Source organism: Salvelinus fontinalis, chromosome 11 (assembly GCF_029448725.1).
Source record: "Salvelinus fontinalis isolate EN_2023a chromosome 11, ASM2944872v1, whole genome shotgun sequence".
NCBI lineage: Eukaryota > Metazoa > Chordata > Actinopteri > Salmoniformes > Salmonidae > Salvelinus > Salvelinus fontinalis.
Window position 1 is genome coordinate 38,547,322 of NC_074675.1, and position 23,375 is coordinate 38,570,696.

At 45.0% G+C, this 23,375-nt stretch overlaps 2 protein-coding genes across 2 annotated transcripts; both read right to left on the reverse strand.

Annotated features, from left to right (window-relative positions):
• Positions 1–252: 252 nt before the first annotated feature.
• LOC129865691 (uncharacterized) lies at positions 253–6,156 on the reverse strand. Its single transcript, XM_055938649.1, has 19 exons — positions 6,009–6,156; positions 5,866–5,921; positions 5,655–5,744; positions 5,273–5,400; positions 4,924–5,067; positions 4,763–4,834; positions 4,489–4,665; positions 4,180–4,276; positions 3,754–3,977; positions 3,424–3,577; positions 3,125–3,336; positions 2,417–2,534; positions 2,033–2,238; positions 1,820–1,937; positions 1,544–1,713; positions 924–1,021; positions 700–815; positions 412–617; positions 253–341 (listed from the first exon to the last, which is right to left on the reverse strand). The coding sequence occupies exons 1-18, from the start codon at positions 6,029–6,031 to the stop codon at positions 442–444; spliced, it is 2,379 nt and encodes a 792-aa protein (XP_055794624.1). The 5' UTR covers positions 6,032–6,156; the 3' UTR covers positions 253–341; positions 412–441.
• A 9,494-nt stretch (positions 6,157–15,650) lies between these two features.
• On the reverse strand, positions 15,651–21,006 carry LOC129865692 (uncharacterized). Its single transcript, XM_055938650.1, has 18 exons — positions 20,859–21,006; positions 20,716–20,771; positions 20,505–20,594; positions 20,149–20,276; positions 19,911–20,054; positions 19,731–19,802; positions 19,457–19,633; positions 19,135–19,231; positions 18,722–18,945; positions 18,392–18,545; positions 18,097–18,305; positions 17,841–17,958; positions 17,466–17,671; positions 17,251–17,368; positions 16,981–17,147; positions 16,229–16,311; positions 15,971–16,084; positions 15,651–15,723 (listed from the first exon to the last, which is right to left on the reverse strand). The coding sequence occupies exons 1-18, from the start codon at positions 20,879–20,881 to the stop codon at positions 15,717–15,719; spliced, it is 2,187 nt and encodes a 728-aa protein (XP_055794625.1). The 5' UTR covers positions 20,882–21,006; the 3' UTR covers positions 15,651–15,716.
• Positions 21,007–23,375: the final 2,369 nt, after the last annotated feature.

Here is a 23,375-nt window from a genome sequence, read left to right on the forward strand (position 1 = left end):
GTCACGCCTTGCTGCCAAAATGCAGTTTATGAATCCGAATGCTTAAATATTCAGGCCCCATCCTGCAGCAGTTGACCAAAAGTGGCAGGGTGGCCACGGTTAGAACTGCTGATCACCCCTTAAAGGCCAACATGCATCTTAAGTGACTGAGATGAAAGCATCACACAAAGCATTTACCGTTACCAAATAAAGTCCTCACTTGTGATATAATCCCCAAACTGGAAGCAGCCACACCAATCAGGACAAGGTACAGATTGTAAGAAAATATTTATTAAGAACCAGACTTATTTATATTTTTAAAAACACTGCAATCACTCCCAATTCAGTTATTTCATTGGTTCCTGTGGAGAGAATAAAATCAAGTGATAACTCAAGAAATATGACATGTAGACAGATTTCTCCACCTCATACCATTGTATGGAGAGTGACTGGTGTCTGGGCCTAAGTGGTTCCTGTAGGTTGGTTCATTTGCCAGCTGAAGACTTTGACATATTTAGCCCTAGGCTGGATGCCAGGCATGTCCCTCCCAGGACTCAGGCCTGTGTTGGAAGTAGTTGTGGAGGTCAACGGTCTTCTGGTGGTGGCGAGGGTAGTGGGTGGATAGGTGGGCTGAAATACTATGATTGGACAGAGAGTCAGGTGTAAAAAGCTGTAGCAGTTTTACCACCCTCTTTAGCTGCACAACAACCGAAAACTTACTTTTTACAGGAACTCTAGTCAAGATGGTGCCAACTCCTGGAGAGTCTGCCTCAAACCGCCAATATGCAAACAGCTTGTACAGGTCACTCAGTGGATAGACACACCGAACTGTCATCCTAAAAAGAGAACTGAACATTAAAGCCACAAGCGCCTGTAGTGAGAGAGTTGACTGACGTGAATATTTATTTCAACCAATGAGGCAGTAGATTAGTGAAGTCACGTACACAGAGGCAGTATCCCTGGTTTTGACTGGTGCTTTCACAGATTGGCTCTTATGCTCAACGTTGATCTCATTTTCGTAGGTAACGTGCTGATGGTCAACCTAGACAAGAGGATGTCACAAGCCTGAACATAATTCAATGACAATCAATAAACTGTTGCAAGCCATGTCTACAAACTAAATGGTTGTTCCCTTGTCAGGCCTCATGAGAAAGACATCTGACAGTCAGAATATTAATTTAAATATTCAGCCTGTATGCTGACGGTTTGAGATGAAGGCTTGCTAATCTCGAGGACCGATTCTGCACTTGAACCAATGACGGGATGCATTGATAACAGCAGTAGTTCCGGTGGTTATTTTTGCAGATTATTTGGACGCATCAGGATTGGGCAATGGTGGTGCATGAACAATTGGATGGTAGACATGTGAAATTAGGGGGACTTTAGCTGAGACATCACACTAGAAGAAGTGGCAATTTCTAAGACAAATGTAACCAGAACTAAATTATGCAAGATTATTTCTGGGTTAACAGATTGTCATCTAAACTTATTTGAAGTAGTCACTGGTAGGGCCAGTCACTTGATCATTTTAAGGATTAACATTTTATGGGTTGGACAGTGATACCTGGACCCTGGTACCACAGGTGTGGAGTCCAAAGCTAAAGAGAGCCCTGGTGTCATCTGTCTCTTGAGGCCTGCAGGTGGAGTCCAGGAGAAAGGTTCTGTTGGGTTCAGCTCCAGGAATAGCCAGAGTCACATCAGTAACCACTGTCACCACCCCTTTAGTGGAACACACTAGAGAAAGTTGTTAGAGCTGGGCTAGAACAAAGTGAATGATCGACACTATAAACAGTCAGGCAATACATTAAGCTGCAGGCAAAGATGAGGCACTAGTAGTTACCTATGACCTCAGTAGTCTGAAAGACACAGGCTTTGGACAAGGAACTCTTGACGGCCAAGGTCTTGGGAAGTCGCGAGTGAATTTCAAATGAGCCGTAGAACTGCTTCAAATTGATGTCCTGGAATAAATAGAGCCGGTACATTTTAAATAATTATAACTCCTACTTTACCCAACGACAAGTCAGTTTAAGCGCTTGACCAATGAGCATCTCACCTTATAAGTGTAGCCAACAGTGAAGAGGGGCACTTCCAGGGTCAGACTCTTGCTGTCATTCCGCATAATGTATCCCCGCTTGGCTGCCAGATTTGTGGTCAGAAGGTATGGGCCAACACCCACCTCCCACAGGTAGTCAAATGGCTTATGGTCCATCTGGAAACTGATGCTTTTCTCATTGCAGACGCCTTTGAAGACCGGAGGAACTGACGAAGAAAAGATCGGCCCAATAGTTTAGTCAATAGTGCCAAGATGACATCAGGGGTAAACAGTGGTAGATAGCTGGGCTGCGTCCACGTTAGGCAGAAGCTGAAGGCTAGGAAGACCATTGTGAGAAATATCACTTCCAGCCCAGGTCTCTTAATAAAGTTCAAGTCAACTTACAGACATCATTGAACTGAGCCACGACTGAGGCCAGGTAGTAGTAGGGCTCCTCCTGAGGCAGGATGACCAAAGTGTAGTTTATGTCCAATGAGAACTGAAGACGACCCTCTGTAGAGTACTATGGATATGAACACTCATTTAGAAACAAAATCTTGCATCCACATACTAGGGGAGAATCTCAGGTCCCAAAAACCCGTTGGAGAATGTTTGAGAGGAGGAACCTTGGATCTCCTCCAATGAGAAGTGTCATGAGAATTTTCAATCCCAATGATAATAAATCAATTAAGCTTTGACCAATTCCCAAGGTTTGTAAGACCCTGGGTTTAATATTAATAATTAGGCAAAGACTCAGCTTATGCAAAAGGTATGGTCCTTTATCCACGAGAAGGTGCTGAAAACTCCTACAAATGAATCTGTTCCTCCCTGGGTGAAGGAACTTTCTCCTGGCCTTCATCACAGTACCAAAACATGTCTTTTGTCAGTTCCTCTTTTTCACACAAACAAGGTTCCCACTGTCTCACAATAGTCTAGTATTAAGTCTAAACTAATGTAACTATTAGGGTGAAATACTAAAGTCACTACTCTTAATGTCATTCAGATTCTCTTATCATTACTTTAAACATAAATTCCCTTATCAAGAAGTCATGAGGAAATGCTGAAACAGTACCGGTAGTTCATTAAATAGTAAAGATAAATATTTCTCTTTACCAGCTTGTGAACAACAGCATCATCAAATGGCACCCTGAGAATGTAGGCATGTAGGTTACTATTGGGCTGGGGGACCATGGTTATGACGAGGCCACTTTTATTCGCCTCTAGTATGGTGAAGTTGTGACCATTGAGCTTCACAGCCACCAGGTCAACATCGTAGGAGAGGTTCCCCAGGTAAACAGTAAACACACGATCCTCAAGGACTGTTTCTGTGGTGTTGAAGGACAACAGGGTCATTAGCAATCATGACCATGGCACTGAAGAGCCACTTCGGATTGGCTAGTAGAACTCCTTACGGTTAATGATGGAGAGGTGCTGGATCAGAAGGGGTGTGATCATGGGCCTGTGGAGGCGGAGTCTGGTCTCGGCACCGCAGTCATCAAAAAAGGTTTGTTCATAGTAGAGACGGACCACATAGAACTCATGGTACATGTTGTCCATCACAAAGCTCTGGAAGAGTTGAAACAGTTATGAAGCATCTGCATTTAGGTTACAGGATACAAAGTAGAATATTCAAGGTGTACAGAGGACATGAGCGACTGAAGCCATTTGCAGCTTCTCTGCTTCAGAATACAAGGTAAACGTCTGCATGTGAAGGGCAGATGCGGGCCTAGTATGCTACTGACTTTTCTGTATCCTCCGGCAGCGTTGAAGGGGATGCTGATCTGGACAGTGGTGTCACTGATGTCCAGGCTGTAGCCTCGCTCTGCTGTGATGGGCTTATCCAGGAGCTGACCATCCACCCCCATTGAGATCTTGCTGCTCTCGAACCCAGAGAGGCCAGAGACCAGCGGGGACAGCAGAGTGGGGGTCTGCCAGACCAGCCCCACCCCATCATACATCCCTTCATCTGGGAAAGATTACAAGTGTTAAAACCCAGTGAGCAATTCTGCCTCTGCAACTGATTGATCAAAACATCTCACTGATCTGAAATAACTTCATAGGTGAAAGTAGCATTTGCTTAACTGAGCCATCACTATTGCTTAAGACAATCCAGTCCCTTCAGGTCTGTAACTTGATTATGTGGAGCCTGATATTTCACTGGAACTTACTAGTGCTGCACGCAACAATCCAGTCCACCATCATGACCACCCATCTCTGCCTGGAGAACAGTATGGGATGGACCACCTCCACCACTGAACCATTCACCTGGAATTGAAGAATGATGAAGTGTACTTGCCAACAGTACAAAAGGAGGCATTTCAGTAGTCTAAATAAGCAGCTTCCTTACCATCAAACATTACGCAATGTAAGACCCTCAGAATACAGCCACCAGTCTAGGTAGTTAATGTCAAATTAAGCAAGCCTGACGACACAACCAAGATAAAGGAAGCCATTGAAAATGACATTTAAAACCTCACCATGGAGACAGACCCCATGACAGACCGTGGTGTGTAGGGCGAGCGGAACACCAGCCTCCCCTGGGTGAGGTGGAACACGTAGCCCAGCTCCCGAGCCTCTGAGAAGGACATGGGAATCAGCTGTTGCCCCTCCTGCTGGAACATCACCTGCCAGGTAGACGTGGCAGAGCTGTGGGCCTGATGGGGAACAAGAGGAAGGGCATGCATGGTGGTATTGGGGACAAACTGGTGGAGCGCATCTAAGTGAGAATTTGCCAAATAGCCTTTAGCTTACTGTAGCAAGGGCAGCAGTCCAGGCATCCGTTGTTGTACCAGATAGACAGGACACGTCACTCCTCATTGACACCTACAGTGTAACATAGCACTCTCCTATAAAAATACACATGCCCACCTCCACAAGCCCTGGATACACATTCTAGATCCATGCATCAGTACCTCCATATAGTTCTCCTCACAGCTGACTTCTCTGGGGGACCAGGGTAAAGGGAGGGAGCAGGTTGCATTCACAGTGTAGGTGTTTCCCACTCCACTTGCAGCAGTTGTGATCAAGTTAAAGCTAAATGTGAACACCTCATCGTCCTAAGATACAAAAAGTAAGACCTTCAACTGAGATACTTGGTAGCAATTTAACTAGAAAAAATCATTTAAAAACCCTCAAATGGGCACAGATATCAATTCAATGTCTATGCCTGTTAACTAATTTCATTGAAATGGAAATGTTGATTTAACCAGTGGGCCCATGGTTGTGGCTTCGAAAAGACCACAATGCACAGAAGATATGAACCTGGTTGTCAGTGTGGCAGGAGAAGTAGGAGGCTCTGAGTTCAGCATGGCCAGGCAGAGGGAGGATACTGAACATGTAGCCACACTCTGACCCATACTGCTTAGTGATGGGGTGAACACCATCAGCATCTAGATGGGGGTAAAGGACTGAGTCAAACCAAATGATTAGAATATGCTAATGTCCAATACAGAATAAAAATATACTTCTTCCCAATTGGTCCAACAGGCACAGTGAGAGACTGAAATATACTGCAGGGAGAGACTTCCTGTCAGCACCAGCTACCAACACTGGCCAAGACATGTTAAGATGCCAAGTTCATGAGCTGACCAAACCTGATTTCAGGCCCATTTTGCGTCAGAATTAAGGTTGAAAGGCTACTTACCAACCGCTTCAAAGCGAGGTTCATTCCCAGCGAATGAGAGTTGGGTTGTTACCAACAGGTATCGATCCCGACATGCAGTCTCAATGGCCCCTACATAGACACACAAGGTGAGTATCTGAAGGGTGGAAGCTATATGATGCTGACCAACAGTTAATACAAGTGTTCTATATCTTGTATAAAAGGCTCAGCTGACCCAATTTAAGTTTCTTACCTCTTGGAAGGTCAGAACATCTTACACTAGGCCATACAGAGAGGAGTACAAATACTCTGTAAGAAAAACATAAGCACAGGTCAACAAAGTGTGCCAGCGTCAAAACACTTACTCAAAACATTTATGCCCGCTACCAAACTTACCCCAACCAACACCCAAAAACCATTGCTCCGTAGAAGTGTCTAATCCTAGCCAGGAACAGCTAGTAAACTACACCTGCTAGACAACACAACATCAACTACCACGTACTGACAGTATCCTAGGCAAAACAGCAGTTGATGAGTAGAATGTTCTCTCTCTGGCATTTTTGTATGGTGGTGGTGTTGTGATTGAGGTAATTAATTAGCTAATTGGGTCGCATGGTTGGCCAGCTTGCCAGAGCCTAGGGGCGCAGCTAAATAGTCTGAAGTGGATTCCTCTCCTCATCTCCTCTCCTTCCCCCTTTCTTAGGATGTGTTTTCCATCTCCACTGAACAACAATATAAACGGATCATATAAAGTGTTGGTTCCATGTTTCATGAGCAGAAATAAAAGATCCCAGACGTTTTCCATACGCACAAAAAGCTTATTTCTATCAAACTTTGTGCACATATTTGTTTATATCCCTGTTAAGGAACATTTCTCCTTTGTCAAGATAATCTATCCACTTGACAGCTGTGGCATATCAAGAAGCTGATTAAACAGCATTATCATTCCACAGGTGCACCTTGTGCTGGGAGACAATAAAAGGCCACTCTAAAATTTGTCACACAACACAATGCCACAGATATCTCAAGTTTTGAAGGAGAGTGCAATTGGCATGCTGACTGCAAGAATGTCCACCAGAGCTGTTGCCAGAGAATTTAATGTTCATTTCTCTACCATAAGCCGCATCCATCCGGCCTCACAACCACAGACCACGTGTGGGCGAGTGGTTTGCTGATGTTAACGTTGTGAACCGAGAGCCCATGGTGGCGGTGGGGTTATGGTATTGGCGGCATAAGCTACGGACAACAAACACAATTGCATTTTATCGATGGCAATTTTAATGCACAGAGATACCGTGATGAGATCCTGAGGCCCGTTGTAGTGCCATTTATCCACCGCCATCACCTCCTGTTTCAGTATAATAATGCACAGCCCCATGTCGCAAGGATTTGTGCACAATTCCTGGAAGCTGAAAATGTCCCACTTCTTCCATGGCCTGCATACTCACCAGACATGTCACCCATTGACCATGTGTGGGATGCTCTGAATCAATGTGTATGACAGTGTGTTCCAGTTCTCGCCAATAGCTTCGCACAGCCATTGAAGAGGGGTTGGACAACAGCCTGATCAACTCTATGTGAAGGAAATGTGTTGCGCTGCATGAGGCAAATGGTGCTCACACAAGATACTGACTGGTTTTCTGATCCACCACCCTACTTGTTTTAAGGTATCTGTGACCAACTGATCCATATCTGTATTCCCAGTCATGTGAAACCCATAGATTTGGTCCTAATTTATTTATTTTAATTGACTGATTTTCTGTAACTCAGTAAATTCTTTGTTGCATGTTGCATTTATATTTTTGTTCAGTAAACATAGTCTATGATTGATATTTATACATGTCATTTCATATTCATGGTACAGATTAATCCTTCACTATGGCTGCATTTACACAGGCAGCCCAATTCTGATATTCTTTTCCACTAATTGGTCTTTTGACCGATCACATCAGATATTTTTCAGAGCTGATCTGATATGTCAAAAAAATATCAAAATTGGGCTGCCCGTGTAAACACAGCCTTTTTGGTGAGTTTAGTGACCCAAGTCAAGAGTTATATTTTCACTTGGCTATGGGCTCATTATATGAAATACATTTAGTTGGGATTTTAACCAACTTCACAAATTTGCAAACATGTTTTCATGTTTTATTGGGCATTCAACAGAGCATCTTCCCTGTAGCAGCAATCAAAGCAAGAACCAATATCATTCAATCAAGATCATTCACCACATAACATATTCAAACAGTTACAAAAACATTACAGCTATGGTATTTTGAATCTGAAAATAGTCACATTTATAGGTACATTTTGTTCTTGGATCCCAACTATCGCCACACCCACATACTGCCCTGACCTCTGTTGGAGACTAGTGTATTAAATAGGCAGCAGAGGTTAGAGGGCAAAGGTTGAGTTGACAGGGTGTTCAATAAAGACAGTGACGGTGTCATTGGCAGGGTAGGGACACTAAATGGTCAGCCTGAAACAAAACACAATTGTTAAGAGAACTGAACATTTGAATGTTAGTGTGTAAATAGTGTGTGTGCGTGCATGCATGTGTGTTGTTACCTGTAGGGAGAGTCTGTGGATGAGGCCCTCCCTCACCCTTCCTTTGGCAAATCAGACCATGACTATCTACCTGCTTCCTGTTTACAGACAAAATCTCAAAACAGGAAGTACCAGTGACGCGCTCAATACAGATGTGGTCCGTTGAAGCAGACACAAGGCTACAAGACTGTTTTGCTAGTACAGACTGGAATATGTTCTGGGATTTATCCAATAGCATCAAGGTGTTTACCACATCAGTCACGGGCTTCATCAATAAGTGCATAGATGACTTCATCCCCACAGCGACTACGCGAACGAATCCAAACCAAAAAACATGGATTACAGGCAATATCGGTGCTCTGCTAAAGGCTATAGCTACTGCTTACAAGAAAGCCCGCTACGATCTCCGATGAGACATCAAACATTCAAAAGGACAATATAGGAGGAAGGTGGAATCCTATTAGACCGGATCTCACTCTCCGTGGCTGATGATAGTAAAGCTTTTAAAATGTTTAAACTCACAAGGCCACCGGGCCAGACGGAATACCAGTGAGCGTTCTTGGAGAATGTGCAGACCAGCAAGTGTCTTCACTGACATTTCCACTCTCTCCTTGTCCCAGTCGTTAATCCCAACATGTTTCAAATGACCACCATTGTCCCTGTTCCCAAGAACTCCAAGGTAACCTGCCTAAATGAATATCGCCCTGTAGCGCTCAACTGTAATTATGAAGTTCTTTGAAAAGGCTGGTCATGACACATCATCACCATCATCCTAGACACCCTGAACCCACTTCAATTTTCATATCTCCCCAACAGTTCCACAGATTACGCAATCTCAAATGCACTTCACAATGCCCTCTCCTACCTGGACAACAGGAGAAATAACTGTGAGAATGCTGTTTGTAGACTACCATTCATAGACTGATGGGCCAGCCCCAGGTGTTGAGGGTAGGCAACAACATCTCTGCCACGCTAACCCTCAACACAGGGGCCCCTCAGAGGTGCGTGCTTAGTTCCCTCCTGTTCACCCAAGACTGCGTGGCCACGCACGATTCCAAAACCATCAAGTTCGCTGACAACACAATGGTGGTAGGCCTGATCCCCGACGGCAATGAGACAGCCTACAGGGAGGTCAGAGACTTGCCAGTGTGGTGCCAGGACAACAACCTCACCCTCGATGTCAGTAAGACCAAGGAGCTGATTGTGGAAGAGCATGCCCCATCCACATCGACGGGGCTGTAGTGGAGCGGGTCGAAAGCTTCACGTTACTTGTCATCCACATCACTTAGGACTTAACGTGGTCCACACACACGCACAGTCATAAAGAGGTCACGACAGCACCTCTTCCCCCTCAGAAGGCTGGAAAGATTTGGCGTGGGCCCCCAGGTCCTCGAAAAGTTCTACAGCTACACCATTGAGAGCATCTTGACTGGCTGCATCATTGCTTGGTATGGCAAATGCACCACCCTCGACCGTAAAGCGCTACAGAGAAGGGGGGGTGTATGGACAGCCCGTTACAACACTGGGGCCAAGCCCTATGCCATCCAGGACCTCTGTATCTGGCGGTGTCAGAGGAAGGACTGAAAAATTGCCAAAGACTTTAGCCACCCAAGTCATAGACCGTTCACTCTGATACCGTCAGGCAATCGGTACCGGAGCATCGGCTCTCAGACCGACAGGCTCAGAGACCGCTTCTACCACCAAGCCATAAGGCTGCTAAATACTTAATGAAATGGTTACACAGACTATCTGCGTTGACCCTATCTTGCACTGACTCTATGCACACTCACAAGTATTCAGAGCATGTGACAAGTATAATATTTTTTTAAACATTTTAGTCATTTAGCAGACACTCTTATCCAGAGCAATTAGAGTTAAGTGTCTTGCTCAAGGGCACAGTGGCAGATATTTGACCTAGTCGGCACTGGGATCTGAACCAGCAACCTTTCGGTTACTGGCACAACGCTCTTAACCGTTGAAGTTGCAAATGCATTCTGTCAATACTAAAAGTGTAGGTATTTTAACATTACTATTGTTTAACAGACAACACTTTTGATCAATTAAATATTTAATCAGTCGTCTTCCTCAAATGAAGGGGATGATGAAATCTTTGCAAAAGGGAGGGAATCTGATTTCATTGGTCCTCAAGTCGCGGCTCAGGCAATATATTCAGGATAAATTGAGTTAACCCTGAGTAAGCCTTCCACAAGCAGGTTATTTATGAAAGATTAATTGCCATAAAATTTTACCTGGCTAAGAAGGTGAGCCACTTTCACTGTACTGGTTATCCCGAGTTGAACTCAGAGTTGACCAAAGTTACCTATAACTCCTGAAATCTGATTCGTAGTATCGGGCTCTGATTCTCATACAGTACACTAGCAAATTCCCCTCAACCTAGATGACACATAGTATATACTCAACACGTATGTTTATTTCATAACTCCAACTGGAACTGGAGATATGCCCACAGACGTTTGTATTGACCATTATGTTGGTAACAATTGAATAAACTTGAACCAACAACTGTATTCCAACGAGAAGTAAGAGAAGTCTGATTTCCAACTGTGGTTCAACACACACACTCTCACGGTAGATACAGCCTGTCTCAGACTAGACGTAACATTGTAAATGTAAATCTGGGACACTAATTAGTATGATATTGTAATGACCTCGATAAATCATAAATGAGCGAATGTCCACAACAGTTCTTGAGTCCTCGAATGAAAACTCTCACAGGCTACTGCAACAAGTACCATGCACAAAGAAAAAGCCAGGTTATAAATTGCGGTGCCCTGACCCCCTGCCCAGATCCCCTGCCCCCCACATAACTGACCAGGAGGGTCACTACACAGCCCCCTCACCACAAAGTCCCTTGTTCCAGGGGGAACAAAAAGTCCCGGAAGCGACCCGGAGGTCTCCTTTTTTCTGCGCGGGCGTGATGGGGATCACAGGCAAAGGGGGTTCAGTCTGTGGTAGGGGGCTATCCCGCTGGGGCACCGGGGACACAGCCTGTGGCTCTGGGGAACCACTCAGTGACACAGGGGGTATAGGAGGAGCGGGCCATCTGGAGCTCTAATTGTGGGGAGAATGTCATTTCCAGAGGGAGGGGTTGTTGGGGTCAGTGGGGTTTTTTGGGGCGAAGAGGCCCCTCTGTATGGAGCTAACCTGTCCAGGTGGTGCAGTGCCACATTTCTCCCTCTGGGGAGCAGCTTGACCCAGTACACCATCTTCTCCCATCCTATCCAGGACCATGCACCGCCCCCCCAGTGACTGTACAGCTTGGGGCAACTACGTTTCTTTCTTTCTTTCTCATCAGCGATGATGGCCAGCTGCTGTGCTAGCGTTTTGTTGAAGCGCTCCACGAGGCCATCGCTCTACGGGTGAAGCGGAGTGGTGCGGATTCTGTGCCTATCCAGCCGCTCACACATGGTGGCGAACACACGGGACTGTCGCTGTGAATGGACTCAGCGCCAAACCTGCTGAACATATGGCTGTGAGGGCGTCGACGATGGTCTCTGCTTCCTGGAGTGTAGGTTTCAGGCCATTTTGTGAAATAGTCCATGGTCGAGAAACACCCAGCGGTTTCCACGGTCTGTGGTGGGTTACGGCCCGACTACATCCACTCCCAAACTGTCCAATCCCTACTCCTCCATGCATGCCCTGGAGCATAGCCTCCCACAGTGCTTTGGGGACCACCACCTGCCACCTATCCTCTCCTGTAGCTGGCTCCTTCCATGCTCACTGTAGCATGCCATCAGCCAGCCGCACCTCCACCCACTGTAGCACTGGCTGTAGGTCTGTGTCCTGCTGCTGCCTCCATTTAGCCAATTTGACAGCCTGCAGCTCACAGCAGACAGGCACGCTCACCTGGCATACTGAGGCACCGACCCCCTTCTCCGCACACAGCTCTCTCTCATGGGCCTCTCTCTTGAGGGGCAGCTCTCGGGGAACTATGGGAGGGGAATCTTGGGGGGCTGGTGGTCTGGCAGTTGGGAGCTTGGGCCGGTGGCTGATGGGGACCCGAACCAGCGATCTGTTTTTTGGCCTTGTGGGAGATCTGTCAACGTGCCCTTGATTAGGGCGGTGACCCTGGTTGCTTCTGTGGGTCACTCTGGAAGATGGCTAATGTGATGTAGATGTTGAGCAGCTTCACTGCGAGTAGATTTTTTTTATTGAATACTACAACATAAAGAAAAATAATTACAAAAAAAAGATTAGTGCAAGCTAATATATACGGGCCACAAACAGGCAAATAACGGTGCAGCACAAAAGTGTTGTGCAAAACGGCATCTCGGAATGCACAACTCATCGGTGCTTGTCACAGATGGGCTAATGCAGCAGACGACCACACCGGGTTCCACTCACATCAGCTAAAATCAAGAAGAACTGTGGGCACGCAACCACCAACAGTGAACAATTGAGGAACGGAAAAACATTGCTCGGTCCGACAAATCCCGGTTCCATCATGATGGCAGAGTCCCGATTTGGTTTAAGTAGCATGAGTCAATGGCCCCATCCTGTCTGTTGACAACAGTGGTGTAATGCTGTGGTGGATGTTTTCCTGGCACACGTTAGGTCCAACATCGTTCACCTGACGACCGAGGTCAGCCTGCAGGCGCCCGGCCTGCCACAAGGAGTCACTAGAGCGCGATGAGTCAAATTAAGCCCACCCGGCCAAACCCTCCCCTGGACAATGCTGGGCCAATTGTGTGCGACCCTATGGGAGCCCCGATCACGATCGAACCCGGGTCTGTAGTAGCACCTCCAGCACAGTGATGCAGTGCCTTAGACGGCTGCGCCACACAGGAGGCCCCTTTAGCGGGCTCTCTTGTATGCGTCCATGTCCCATTCCTTGTAAGTGGTAGATTAGCCTTTAGCCCAGCACTGATATTGTCTGTAATCCATGGTTTATTTTGGATACATTCGTAGTCATTGTAGGTGTAACGGATGTGAAATGGCTAGCTAGTTAGCGGGTACGCGCTAGTAGCATTTCAATCAGTTACGTCACTTGCTCTGAGACTTAAGTAGTGTTGCCCCTTGCTTTGCAAGGGCCTCGGCCTTTGTGGAGCGATGGGTAACGACCGTGCTTCGTGGGCAACCGTTGTTGATGTGTGCAGAGGGTCCCTGGTTCGCGCCCGTGTCGGGGCGAGGGGACGGTTTAAAGTTATACTGTTACATTGATGCTGTTGACCCGGATCGCTGGTTGCTGCGGAAAAGGAGGAGGTTGAAAGGGGGGTGAGTGTAACGGATGTGAAATGGCTAGCTAGTTAGCGGGTACGCGCTAGTAGCATTTCAATCAGTTACGTCACTTGCTCTGAGACTTAAGTAGTGTTGCCCCTTGCTTTGCAAGGGCCGTGGCCTTTGTGGAGCGATGGGTAACGATGCTTCGTGGGCGACCGTCGTTGATGTGTGCAGAGGGTCCCTGGTTCGCGCCCGTGTCGGGGCGAGGGGATGGTTTAAAGTTATACTGTTACATAGGGACAACAGTCTATGCACTTATTGAAGCCTGTGACTGTTGGTGGTAAACTCAATGTCTGCGTATTGTCATCACAGGAGGCTGCTGAGAGCAAGAAGACTCTTAATGTCTGGAATAGAGCAAATGAAACAGCTGGAAACCATGTATTTGATACCATTCTACTCCAGGCATTAACACGAGCGTCCTCCAAATAAAAGGTGCCACCAACCTCCTGTGAGTCATGTATTTCATCCTAAAATCATGATTTTGTTTCTCGTATTGTTTGGTTTAATAATTTTTTTTATTTGAAGAATCCCGAAACATATCCCAATCTGTGCAAGGGAAAGTCTTGCAGCCTCGCGTTTGTCGTCCTACCACTTCCGTATTGAGCGCATCACTGGTACTTCCTGTTTGAAAAACAGTAAAACAGAATCACGTTTAGATTTGCTGAAGGACCTTATGCGTAATGACTCGGGATGATGCAGCTGGGTATGTGTGACGCACCGTAGGAAAGTCTTTGTTCTGCGGCAGGTAGCCTAGTCGTTAGAGCATTGGACTAGAAACAGAAAGGTTGCCAGATTGAATCCGAGCTGACAAGGTAAAAAAAGTCGTTCTGCCCCTGAACAAGGCAGTTAACTCACTGTTCCTAGACAGTCATTGATAAGAATTTGTTCAACGACAAAAACATTTAAAAAAAAAAAAATTCTGTTGACGTCCCAGATTTCTCCCCTCCCTCCCACAGAGCAACGCCAAGAATCAGACATCAACGCCACCGTCTGTCCGCCCACTGGACTCCGCACCCATGCCCACTTCATCCACGTAGCAGACTTGAGCCCCGCTGCCCTTATCCGATGTCCACCCACAAGCAATCCAGTGATCCTACACTCAGGCCACCTTGATGTATTGTCCCTTTCCACTGCTAGGCTAATCCACATTGCCAGCCACTATAGTCCACTAGTGCAATTTCAGTTTACTTGACACCAATATAATAACCTTGGTGTTCAGGCTACTGTGTGGCTGTAGCCCACAAACACCCTAAAGAAACAGAACTGTTGGGACTAGAGATAAAAGGAAAAGCCTGGTTATAAAATGCAGTCCCCCCCCTCCAAGTCAGTTACATCTACCCCAGTCCAGGTTGGTTGCCGTGGTACCATAAGAGTCCTGTTAGACGTTGAATGGTGGGGTGCCCACCTGTTTAATTACCCCTTTTTAAAAGGAAATGGGTTTTTACAGGGGCAGTGATTAATTAATTTCATAACCATTTCTTTAATGTAGGATCTTTGAGACACTTTAGTCGTTGTCTCCAAATTCATTACACAAGGCATTTTACCAGTCAACTTAACCCCAGTTTCCACTGGCATTTAAAGGGCCAAATAGCTGGCTCCAATAAAATTCAACTTCAAGCTGGGTCAAGGAGCCCAGTTTAATTGGTGCCAGCTTGATTAGATTTAGGGCTTTGACTTTACACAACCATCAAGCTGACTACTGCTCGACACTGACAAAGGTTAGCTAGTGCATGGAAAAGCAGTAGTCATACATGGGGAATTACCACCATAAATCCATCCTTAATAAAATGTTTTAACTATACAAAACAGAGCAGTCAGCCCTTTAATGCTAGCAAGTCAGGAGATCGCAGGAATTCATTTACCAGGTCATATTGAAAACTAGCCAGAGCATATCAAATTTGTCTGGTTTCTAGTTGGCAAATGCCATGGCAAGCAAGGAATTAAGCTAGCAACACTAACCATTTAGTTAAATCTATTTAGCTTGCTAATGTTCACTGAGTCAGACTAGCAGGAGTATGGGGTAAAGTTCTAACATGGTAAATTATGCAAGTCAACATCCTGTTAGCTACATTAGTGACGCCAGCTCGTCACATATTGGCTACCTAAGGTAGCATCATGGCAATCTTATTTCTGGAGGCAATGGAAATAGCATTCGAGTTAGCCCACCCAGGGTTGACTTCAGTGCCTATGTTAGAGCTTTAAAGTGTTAATTAGTATTCACTTGGGGTATAATCCAAACTGAATGAAACCACAGAGATTTGCAAGATTTTATTTAAGACATTTACACTCAATACTCTTTACATTCATTCAGTCACTTCATTAGTTCCTACGGAGAGAGGGATAAAAAGTTAGCTCAGTTTGAAATGTAACACCATACTAGTCATTGTATGTCATAAAATTGTTGCGTGACTTGTGGGCCAAATGGTTCAAATGCCAGCTTAGCCTTATAATGCAGGCATTTCTCCCAGGAGTACCTCCTGTTTGAGGTATAATGGTGGGCTGAAATAATTTGTGGACAGTCAGGAGTAAATCTCCACTTTTTAGATGCATGACACAAAGTATTGAACACTTACTTTACAGGAACTCTAGTCAAGATGGTGCCATGTCCTGGTGAGTCTGCTTCAAACCGCCGATACGCAAACAGCTTGTATAGGCCACTCAGTGGATAGACACACCGCACTGTTAACCTAACGAGAAAACAATTTAACAGTGTACATTAAAGCCACAAGAGCCTGTAGTGAGAGTTATTGACTGATGAATATTTATTGTACTTGTTTGAACCAATGAGACAGTATATTATTAGTGAAGTCATGTACACAAAGGCAGTATACCTGGTTGAGACTGGTGCTTCCACAGATTGGCTTGTGTGCTCAACGGTTATCTCATTTTCGTAGGTAAGGTGCTGGTAATCAAACTGCAACACAAGAGGTCAAAACAAACCGGAATTTAATAAGTCAACCATTAACCTGTTGAAAGCCATGTCTAAACGCTTACGGTTGTTCTCTTGTCAGGCCTCATGAGAAATCAAGACAGTTTAAGTCTAAATATTAATATAAATAGTTGGCCTGTATGCTGAAAGTTCTGGAGTTAAACCAGGGTTGCCCCAAACTCAGTCCTGGGGCACATACTTTGCCCTGGCATTACAGATTCAAATACCAACTCAGCAAGCTTTGAATAAGCTGTGTAGCACATTAAAATTAAATAATAAAGGTCCCAGGGGCCCTAGAATAAAGTTTGGGAACACCGAGTTGAAGGCACACTCATCACTTGGACCGATTCTGCATATGTAGTATAACTAGATGGGTTATTCTGGTGTTCAAATTATTTGGCCAGATTAGCATATGGGGCAAAGGTTGTGCTTAAACAATTTAAGTTAAATGAGGGCTTCAGCTGAGTCCTTTGGTAAGAGTGGAGGCATCAAACCAAAAATCCAGAACTAAAACCCGCAGCTGACAAATTTATCAAGATTGTTACTGGTTAAGATTGAAGACCGTTGGAACTTTAATTTTAAATACCGATCACTCGTAGAGCCAGACACCTGATTGCAGTTATGACTAATTCTATGGGTTGGACAGTGCTATACCTTGACCCTGGTTCCACAGGTGTCGAGTCTAAAGCTAAAGAGAACCCTGGTGTCATCCATCTCTTGGGGCCTGCAGGTGGAGTCCAGGAGGGAGGTTCTGCTGGGTTCAGATCCAGGGATGGCCAAAATCACAGACACCACCGTCATCACACCTTCAGTGGAACACACTGGAGAGAGGAAGGCCTGTTAGTGCTGATCAATCCTATAAAAAGAGTCACCAGGCAAAAGCAATCGAAGCTGCAGGTCAACATATGACCAACTAGTAGTTACCTATGACCTCAGTAGTCTGGAAGAGACACGCTTTGGCCAAGGAGCTCTTGACCGCCAAGGTCTTTGGAACCCTTGAGAGAATTTCAAAAGTGCCACGGAACTGCTTCAAATTGATGTCCTGTGGGAAAAAAAGAGCAGGTACATTTTAAATAATTATAACTCCTACTTTACCCAACGACAAGTCAGTTTAAGCGCTTGACCAATGAGCATCTCACCTTATAAGTGTAGCCAACAGTGAAGAGGGGCACTTCCAGGGTCAGACTCTTACTGTCATTCCGCATAATGTAGCCCCGCTTGGCTGCCAGATTTGGGGTCAGAAGGTAAGGGCCAACACCCACCTCCCAGAGGTAGTCAAATGGCTTATGGTCCATCTGGAAACGGATGCTTTTCTCTTTGCAGATGCCTTTGAAGACCGGAGGAACTGATGAGAAGGAAAGCCAAATAGTTAGTCAATAGTGACAAGATGACGTTAGGGGTAAACATGGGGAAGTGTAGTGGTTGGTTGTTGGGCTGCGTCATCTGACCCAGAAGACTAGGAATACCATCGTGCAGCCCAAGTCTCTTATAGTTGAAGGTTTTAGTCAACTTACAGACATCATTGAACTGAGCCACGACTGAGGCCAGGTAGTAGTAGGGCTCCTCCTGAGGCAGGATGACCAACGTGTAGTTGATGTCCAACGAGTACTCAAGAAGCCCCTCTGTAGGGTACTATGGACAGGAACACAACTCATTAAGAAACAGCACAAGCCTTCCAATTCACCTCTTAAAACCATTGGAGAAAGTTGAGGAACCCCCTGTACGCCAATGTTGAGGAAAAGCCGAGAGACAAGTAGCTAATATCATTACCAGCTTGTGAATAACGGCGTCAAATGGCACCCTGAGAATGTAGGCATGTAGGGTACTATTGGGCTGGGGGACCATGGTTATGACGAGGCCACTTTTATTCGCCTCTAGTATGGTGAAGTTGTGACCATTGAGCTTCACAGCCACCAGGTCAACATCGTAGGAGAGGTTCCCCAGGTAAACAGTAAACACACGATCCTCAAGGACTGTTTCTGTGGTGGGAAGGACAACAGGGTCATTAGCAATCATGACCATGGCACTGAAGAGGCACTTCGGATTGGCTAGTAGAACTCCTTACGGTTAATGATGGAGGGGTGCTGGATCAGAAGGGGTGTGATCATGGGCCTGTGGAGGCGGAGTCTGGTCTCGGCACCGGAGTCATCAAGAAAGGTTTGTTCATAGTAGAGACGGACCACATAGAACTCATGGTACATGTTGTCCATCACAAAGCTCTGGAAGAGTTGAAACCGTTAGGAAGCATCTGCCATTAGGTTACAGGATACAAAGTAGAATATTCAAGGTGTACAGAGGACATGAGCGACTGAAGCCATTTGCAGCTTCTCTGCTTCAGAATACAAGGTAAATGTCTGCATGTGAAGGGCAGATGCGGGCCTAGTATGCTACTGACTTTCCTGTATCCTCCGGCAGCGTTGAAGGGGATGCTGATCTGGACAGTGGTGTCACTGATGTCCATGCTGTAGCCTCGCTCTGCTGTGATGGGCTTATCCAGGAGCTGACCATCCACCCCCATTGAGATCTTGCTGCTCTCCAACCCAGAGAGGCCAGAGACCAGCGGGGACAGCAGAGTGGGGGTCTGCCAGACCAGCCCCACCCCATCATACATTCCTTCATCTGGAAAGAGGTTTTACATAGACGCTTTAAGACTGATGAACACTTCCTGGTTTAGTGATCAATCAGTGCAGTGATCTGAAATTACTTTATAGGTGAAAATAGTCACTAGACTGAGCGATCACTATTGCTTTAGCCCATCCAGTCCTTTGAACCTTGAATGGTCAGGGCTGATATGTCACGGAAACTTACCAGTGCTGCAAGCAACCGCCAGGTTCACCATGATGACCAACCATCTCTGCCTGGAGACCAGTATTGGATAGACCATCTCAACCAACATACCATTCACCTGGAATTAGATAATGATTTGGTACCTGCTAACAATACAGTATGAAGATAACTGAAAAGCTAAGTAAATAAGTCCAGTATTCCAGCCTAAACAAGTTATATTTTAAGAGATCCTACAGGAACGCATGACCCTACCCATCAAAACATTTAATGTAATTTGAGATGGGAAAGCCTCATGCCACCATTGAGACATACCCAAGATTACTGCATCCCTTTAAATCCTCACCATGGTGATAGACCCCATGACAGAGCCTGGTGTGTAAGGTGAACGGAACACCAGCCTCCCCTGGGTGAGGTAGAACACGTAGCCCAGCTCCCGAGCCTCTGAGAGGGACATGGGAGTCAGCTGCTGCCCATCGTGCTGGAACATCACTTGCCAGGTAGACGTGGCAGAGCTGTGGGCCTGATGGGGAACAAGAGACAGGTCATGCATGGTGGCATTGGGGACAAACTGGTGGAGCTCATCTAATTGAGAATTTGCCAAATAGCCTTTAGCTTACTATAGCAAGGGCAGCAGTCCAGTCATCTGCTTTTGTACCAGGTAGACCAGACACGTCACCCCTCACTGACACCTACAGGGGAAGATATGACCATACTCCTATAAAAAGGTTAAGGATAGTCTAGGCCAGCATCAGCACAAATATAACCCTGGATGCACAGTCTAATCCATGCATCAGTACCTCCATATAGTTCTCCTCACAGCTGACTTCTCTGGTGGACCAGGGTAAAGGGAGGGAGCAGTTTGCATTCACAGTGTAGGTGGTTTCCACTCCATTCGCATCAATTGTGATCAAGTTAAAGCTAAAAGTGAACACCTCATCATCCTAAAACACAAGACCTTCAACTTTAAGAAATGCAAATAAAGTGTATAAAAACCCTTCTAGCTTAGAAAAGATTTTCATGTGTGGTGATATGAACCTGGTTGTCAGTGTGGCAGGAGAAGTAGGAGGCTCTGAGTTCAGCATGGCCAGGCAGAGGGAGGATACTGAACATGTAGCCACACACTGACCCATACTGCTTAGTGATGGGGTGAACACCATCAGCATCTAGATGGGGAAAAGGACTGGGTTAAATGATTTGAATATGCTCAAGTCAGGAAGAAATACAATTTCAACTTCATAAGTGGTCCAACAGCACAGTGAGAGACTGAAATATACTGCAGGGTGCTGTCAGCACCAGCTACCAAACACTGGCCAAGACACCAAGTTCTTGAGCTGACCAAACCTGATTTCAAGCCCATTTTGCATCAGAATTAAGGTTAAAAGCATACTTACCAACCGCTTCAAAGCGAGGTTCATTCCCAGCGAATGAGAGTTGGGTTGTTACCAACAGGTATCGATCCCGACACGCAGTCTCAATGGCCCCTACATAGACACACAAGGTGAGTATCTGAAGGGTGGAAGCTATATGATTCTGACCAACAATTAATACTAGTGTTACATAGGTTGTACAAAAGGCAAGTCTGACCCAATTTCAGTTTCTTACCTCTTGGCAGGTCAGAACATCTTAAACTAGGCCATACAGACAGGAGTACAAATACTCTGTAAGAAAAACATAAGCACAGGTCAACAAAGTGTGCTAGTGTCAAAACACTTACTCAAAACATTTATGCCCACCACCAAACTTACCCCAACCAACACCCAAAAGCCATTGCCACTGAGCAGTGTCTAACCCTAGCCAGGAACAACTAGCAAACTACACTTGCTAACTAACCAAAGCTTACATAAACCATGTGCTTGCAGTATCCTGGACCAAACAGCAGTTGATGAGTGGCACATTCTCTCTCTGGCACTTGTATATAGGAGTAGTGCTTTGCTTGACCAATTACAAGCTTTCTGGAGTTAATGTGCAGGTAATTCATTTGATAATTGGGTCACATGGTTGGGCAGTTTACCAGAGCCTAAGGGTGCATCTCAATAGTCTAATGTGGATTCCTCTCCTCATCTCCTCTCATTCCCCCCTTCTTAGGACATGTTTTCCATCTCCATAGTCTGTAATTTATATTTATACATATCATTTCATGTTCTTGGTTCAGATAAATCCTTGACTTTGGGGAATCAGCTTTGTGATCAAGTCCAGTTTTATATTTTTACTTGGCAATGGGCTCATTATATGAAAAACATTAAGTAGGGATTTGAATAAACTTCACAGATTTGCAAACATGTTTATATTTTTTAATGGGCATTCAACAGAACATCTTCACTGTAGCACACCCACCACTGCCACATACTGCCCTGACCTCTGTTGGAGGCCTCTATGAGTGCATTTCAGTGAATGCCAAACCACCTCCTCACCCCTACCAACTCGCTCTGAGGGCCCTCCATTGTCATGCAAACTCACAAGGGTGACTTCCAGAGAGTGCTGAGTGGATCAATAAATCTTTCAACTTCGGGACATACTCCTGACTTGAATGATGCAATTAATGTTCCACATTTATATTATAAAACCCGCATGAAATTAAAATGAATAAATCCCCGTTGTTTTACAAAATATAAACATCAGTACCAGTTTAACATTAATTGGGGATGTACTTCGATGGCAGGGTATCGACACTGGATTGTCGGCCTGAAATAAACAAAATAGTTTGTAGAAATATACATTTGAATTATGGGAAAAGAGAGCGTTTGTGTGTGTTTACCTGTAAGGGGAGTCTCTTGGCGGTACCGCACCTGGTTCTCATACACTAGGGAATGTCCCTCAACCTAGGTGAGGTAGAACATGTATGACTGAGTTAACACATAACATGATGAATCATAAGGATTTAACAATTCACCCATACGCATCGGTTCCCGATTCAAATGTTTAAGATATGACTGCGTCCCCAACGATATGACGCCAACGTTACAAATCGCTGATTCACAAGTTAATTTTTTAAATCATATTTCTTTATTTCTACCTTCCGAAAATACCTCATATTTTATGACAACTGGTGCGCCTCTCCTTCAGTGACGAACTAAGCATGCAACTGTGTTGACAGTCATTGATTTACAAGTCATTTTGCAATCCGAACAATCCCAGGCAATATCAGTAGCCTAGTCAAACCGTTCTCTAAAACGTATCATTCCTCTATCGTATCACATGTATTTACTAGATACATATTTTATTTAATCGTCTTGAACGGGAAGTATGCACATCCCTAATGAATCAACATGTGTTAGCACACCAAGGTTATTAAAATAAAATAAAACTAATCGTGAAAAAAATTATTGGGGGGGTAAAGTATAACAGGGTTTTCAAGCTCCAAATGAAGATTTACTTTATAATGGAAAGGTAGACTCATTGAGATGACGTTGCCATGAGCAGCGCCACAGATATTGGGTGCGTTTGAGTGGTAAAGCAACCGACTCTAGACGAAAGTCAAAGAGTGAATTCGGGGTACGTGCATTTGCGACTGACAACAGTTAGACACACTAATGTGGTTTTCCAACAGCAAGGCTCAGATCAACATGGCAGTGTTGCCACTGTTCATAAAATGTTTTCTTTATAAAGTTTGAAATAAACATGTATCCAACCCCCATATCACACACTCACAAACTGAAATCATAATATAAAATTGTGTACACATTTTGCAATCAATTAGTGAGAGAGCCTCAAATATCACATTTATTTGTATATATCTACTGTACACATAAATCACAACAAATTGGTTCCTGTTTCAGTCATGTCTTTGGTCACGTTCACATGGGTCCATCAAAAACACCCTAATGATTGGTTGACAATAAAGCCTCCAACAATGCAGGCGATGGCTGCAGAATGAAGTTGGTGAAGAGCAACTACAGAAACTTGTAGTCAACTGCAGTCAAAACTTCATGACCTTTGATCACACCATTTTTATTTCCAGAATGCAACACACATTGAAAGGCAGTGACCAACGATGGTCAGACTTGACAAAAGTGATCCTCTCGAACGCACCCATTGACATGCGCATTTATGCAAGATTTTGCTCTCACAGTCACACACTGTCTGTCGCCTCAAATTTGTTTCTCAACCTGTGTGCACTTACGTTGTAAACTTTAATTCATAGGCTAGGTTGTAGCAACCTCATGATGGGCATAGGGAAAATTTGAGTATCATGTTTAGCCTCGCACTTCAACGCTCCTGGTTGTTGCTGAAAATGACCCATCTATAATTGACCCATCTCACTG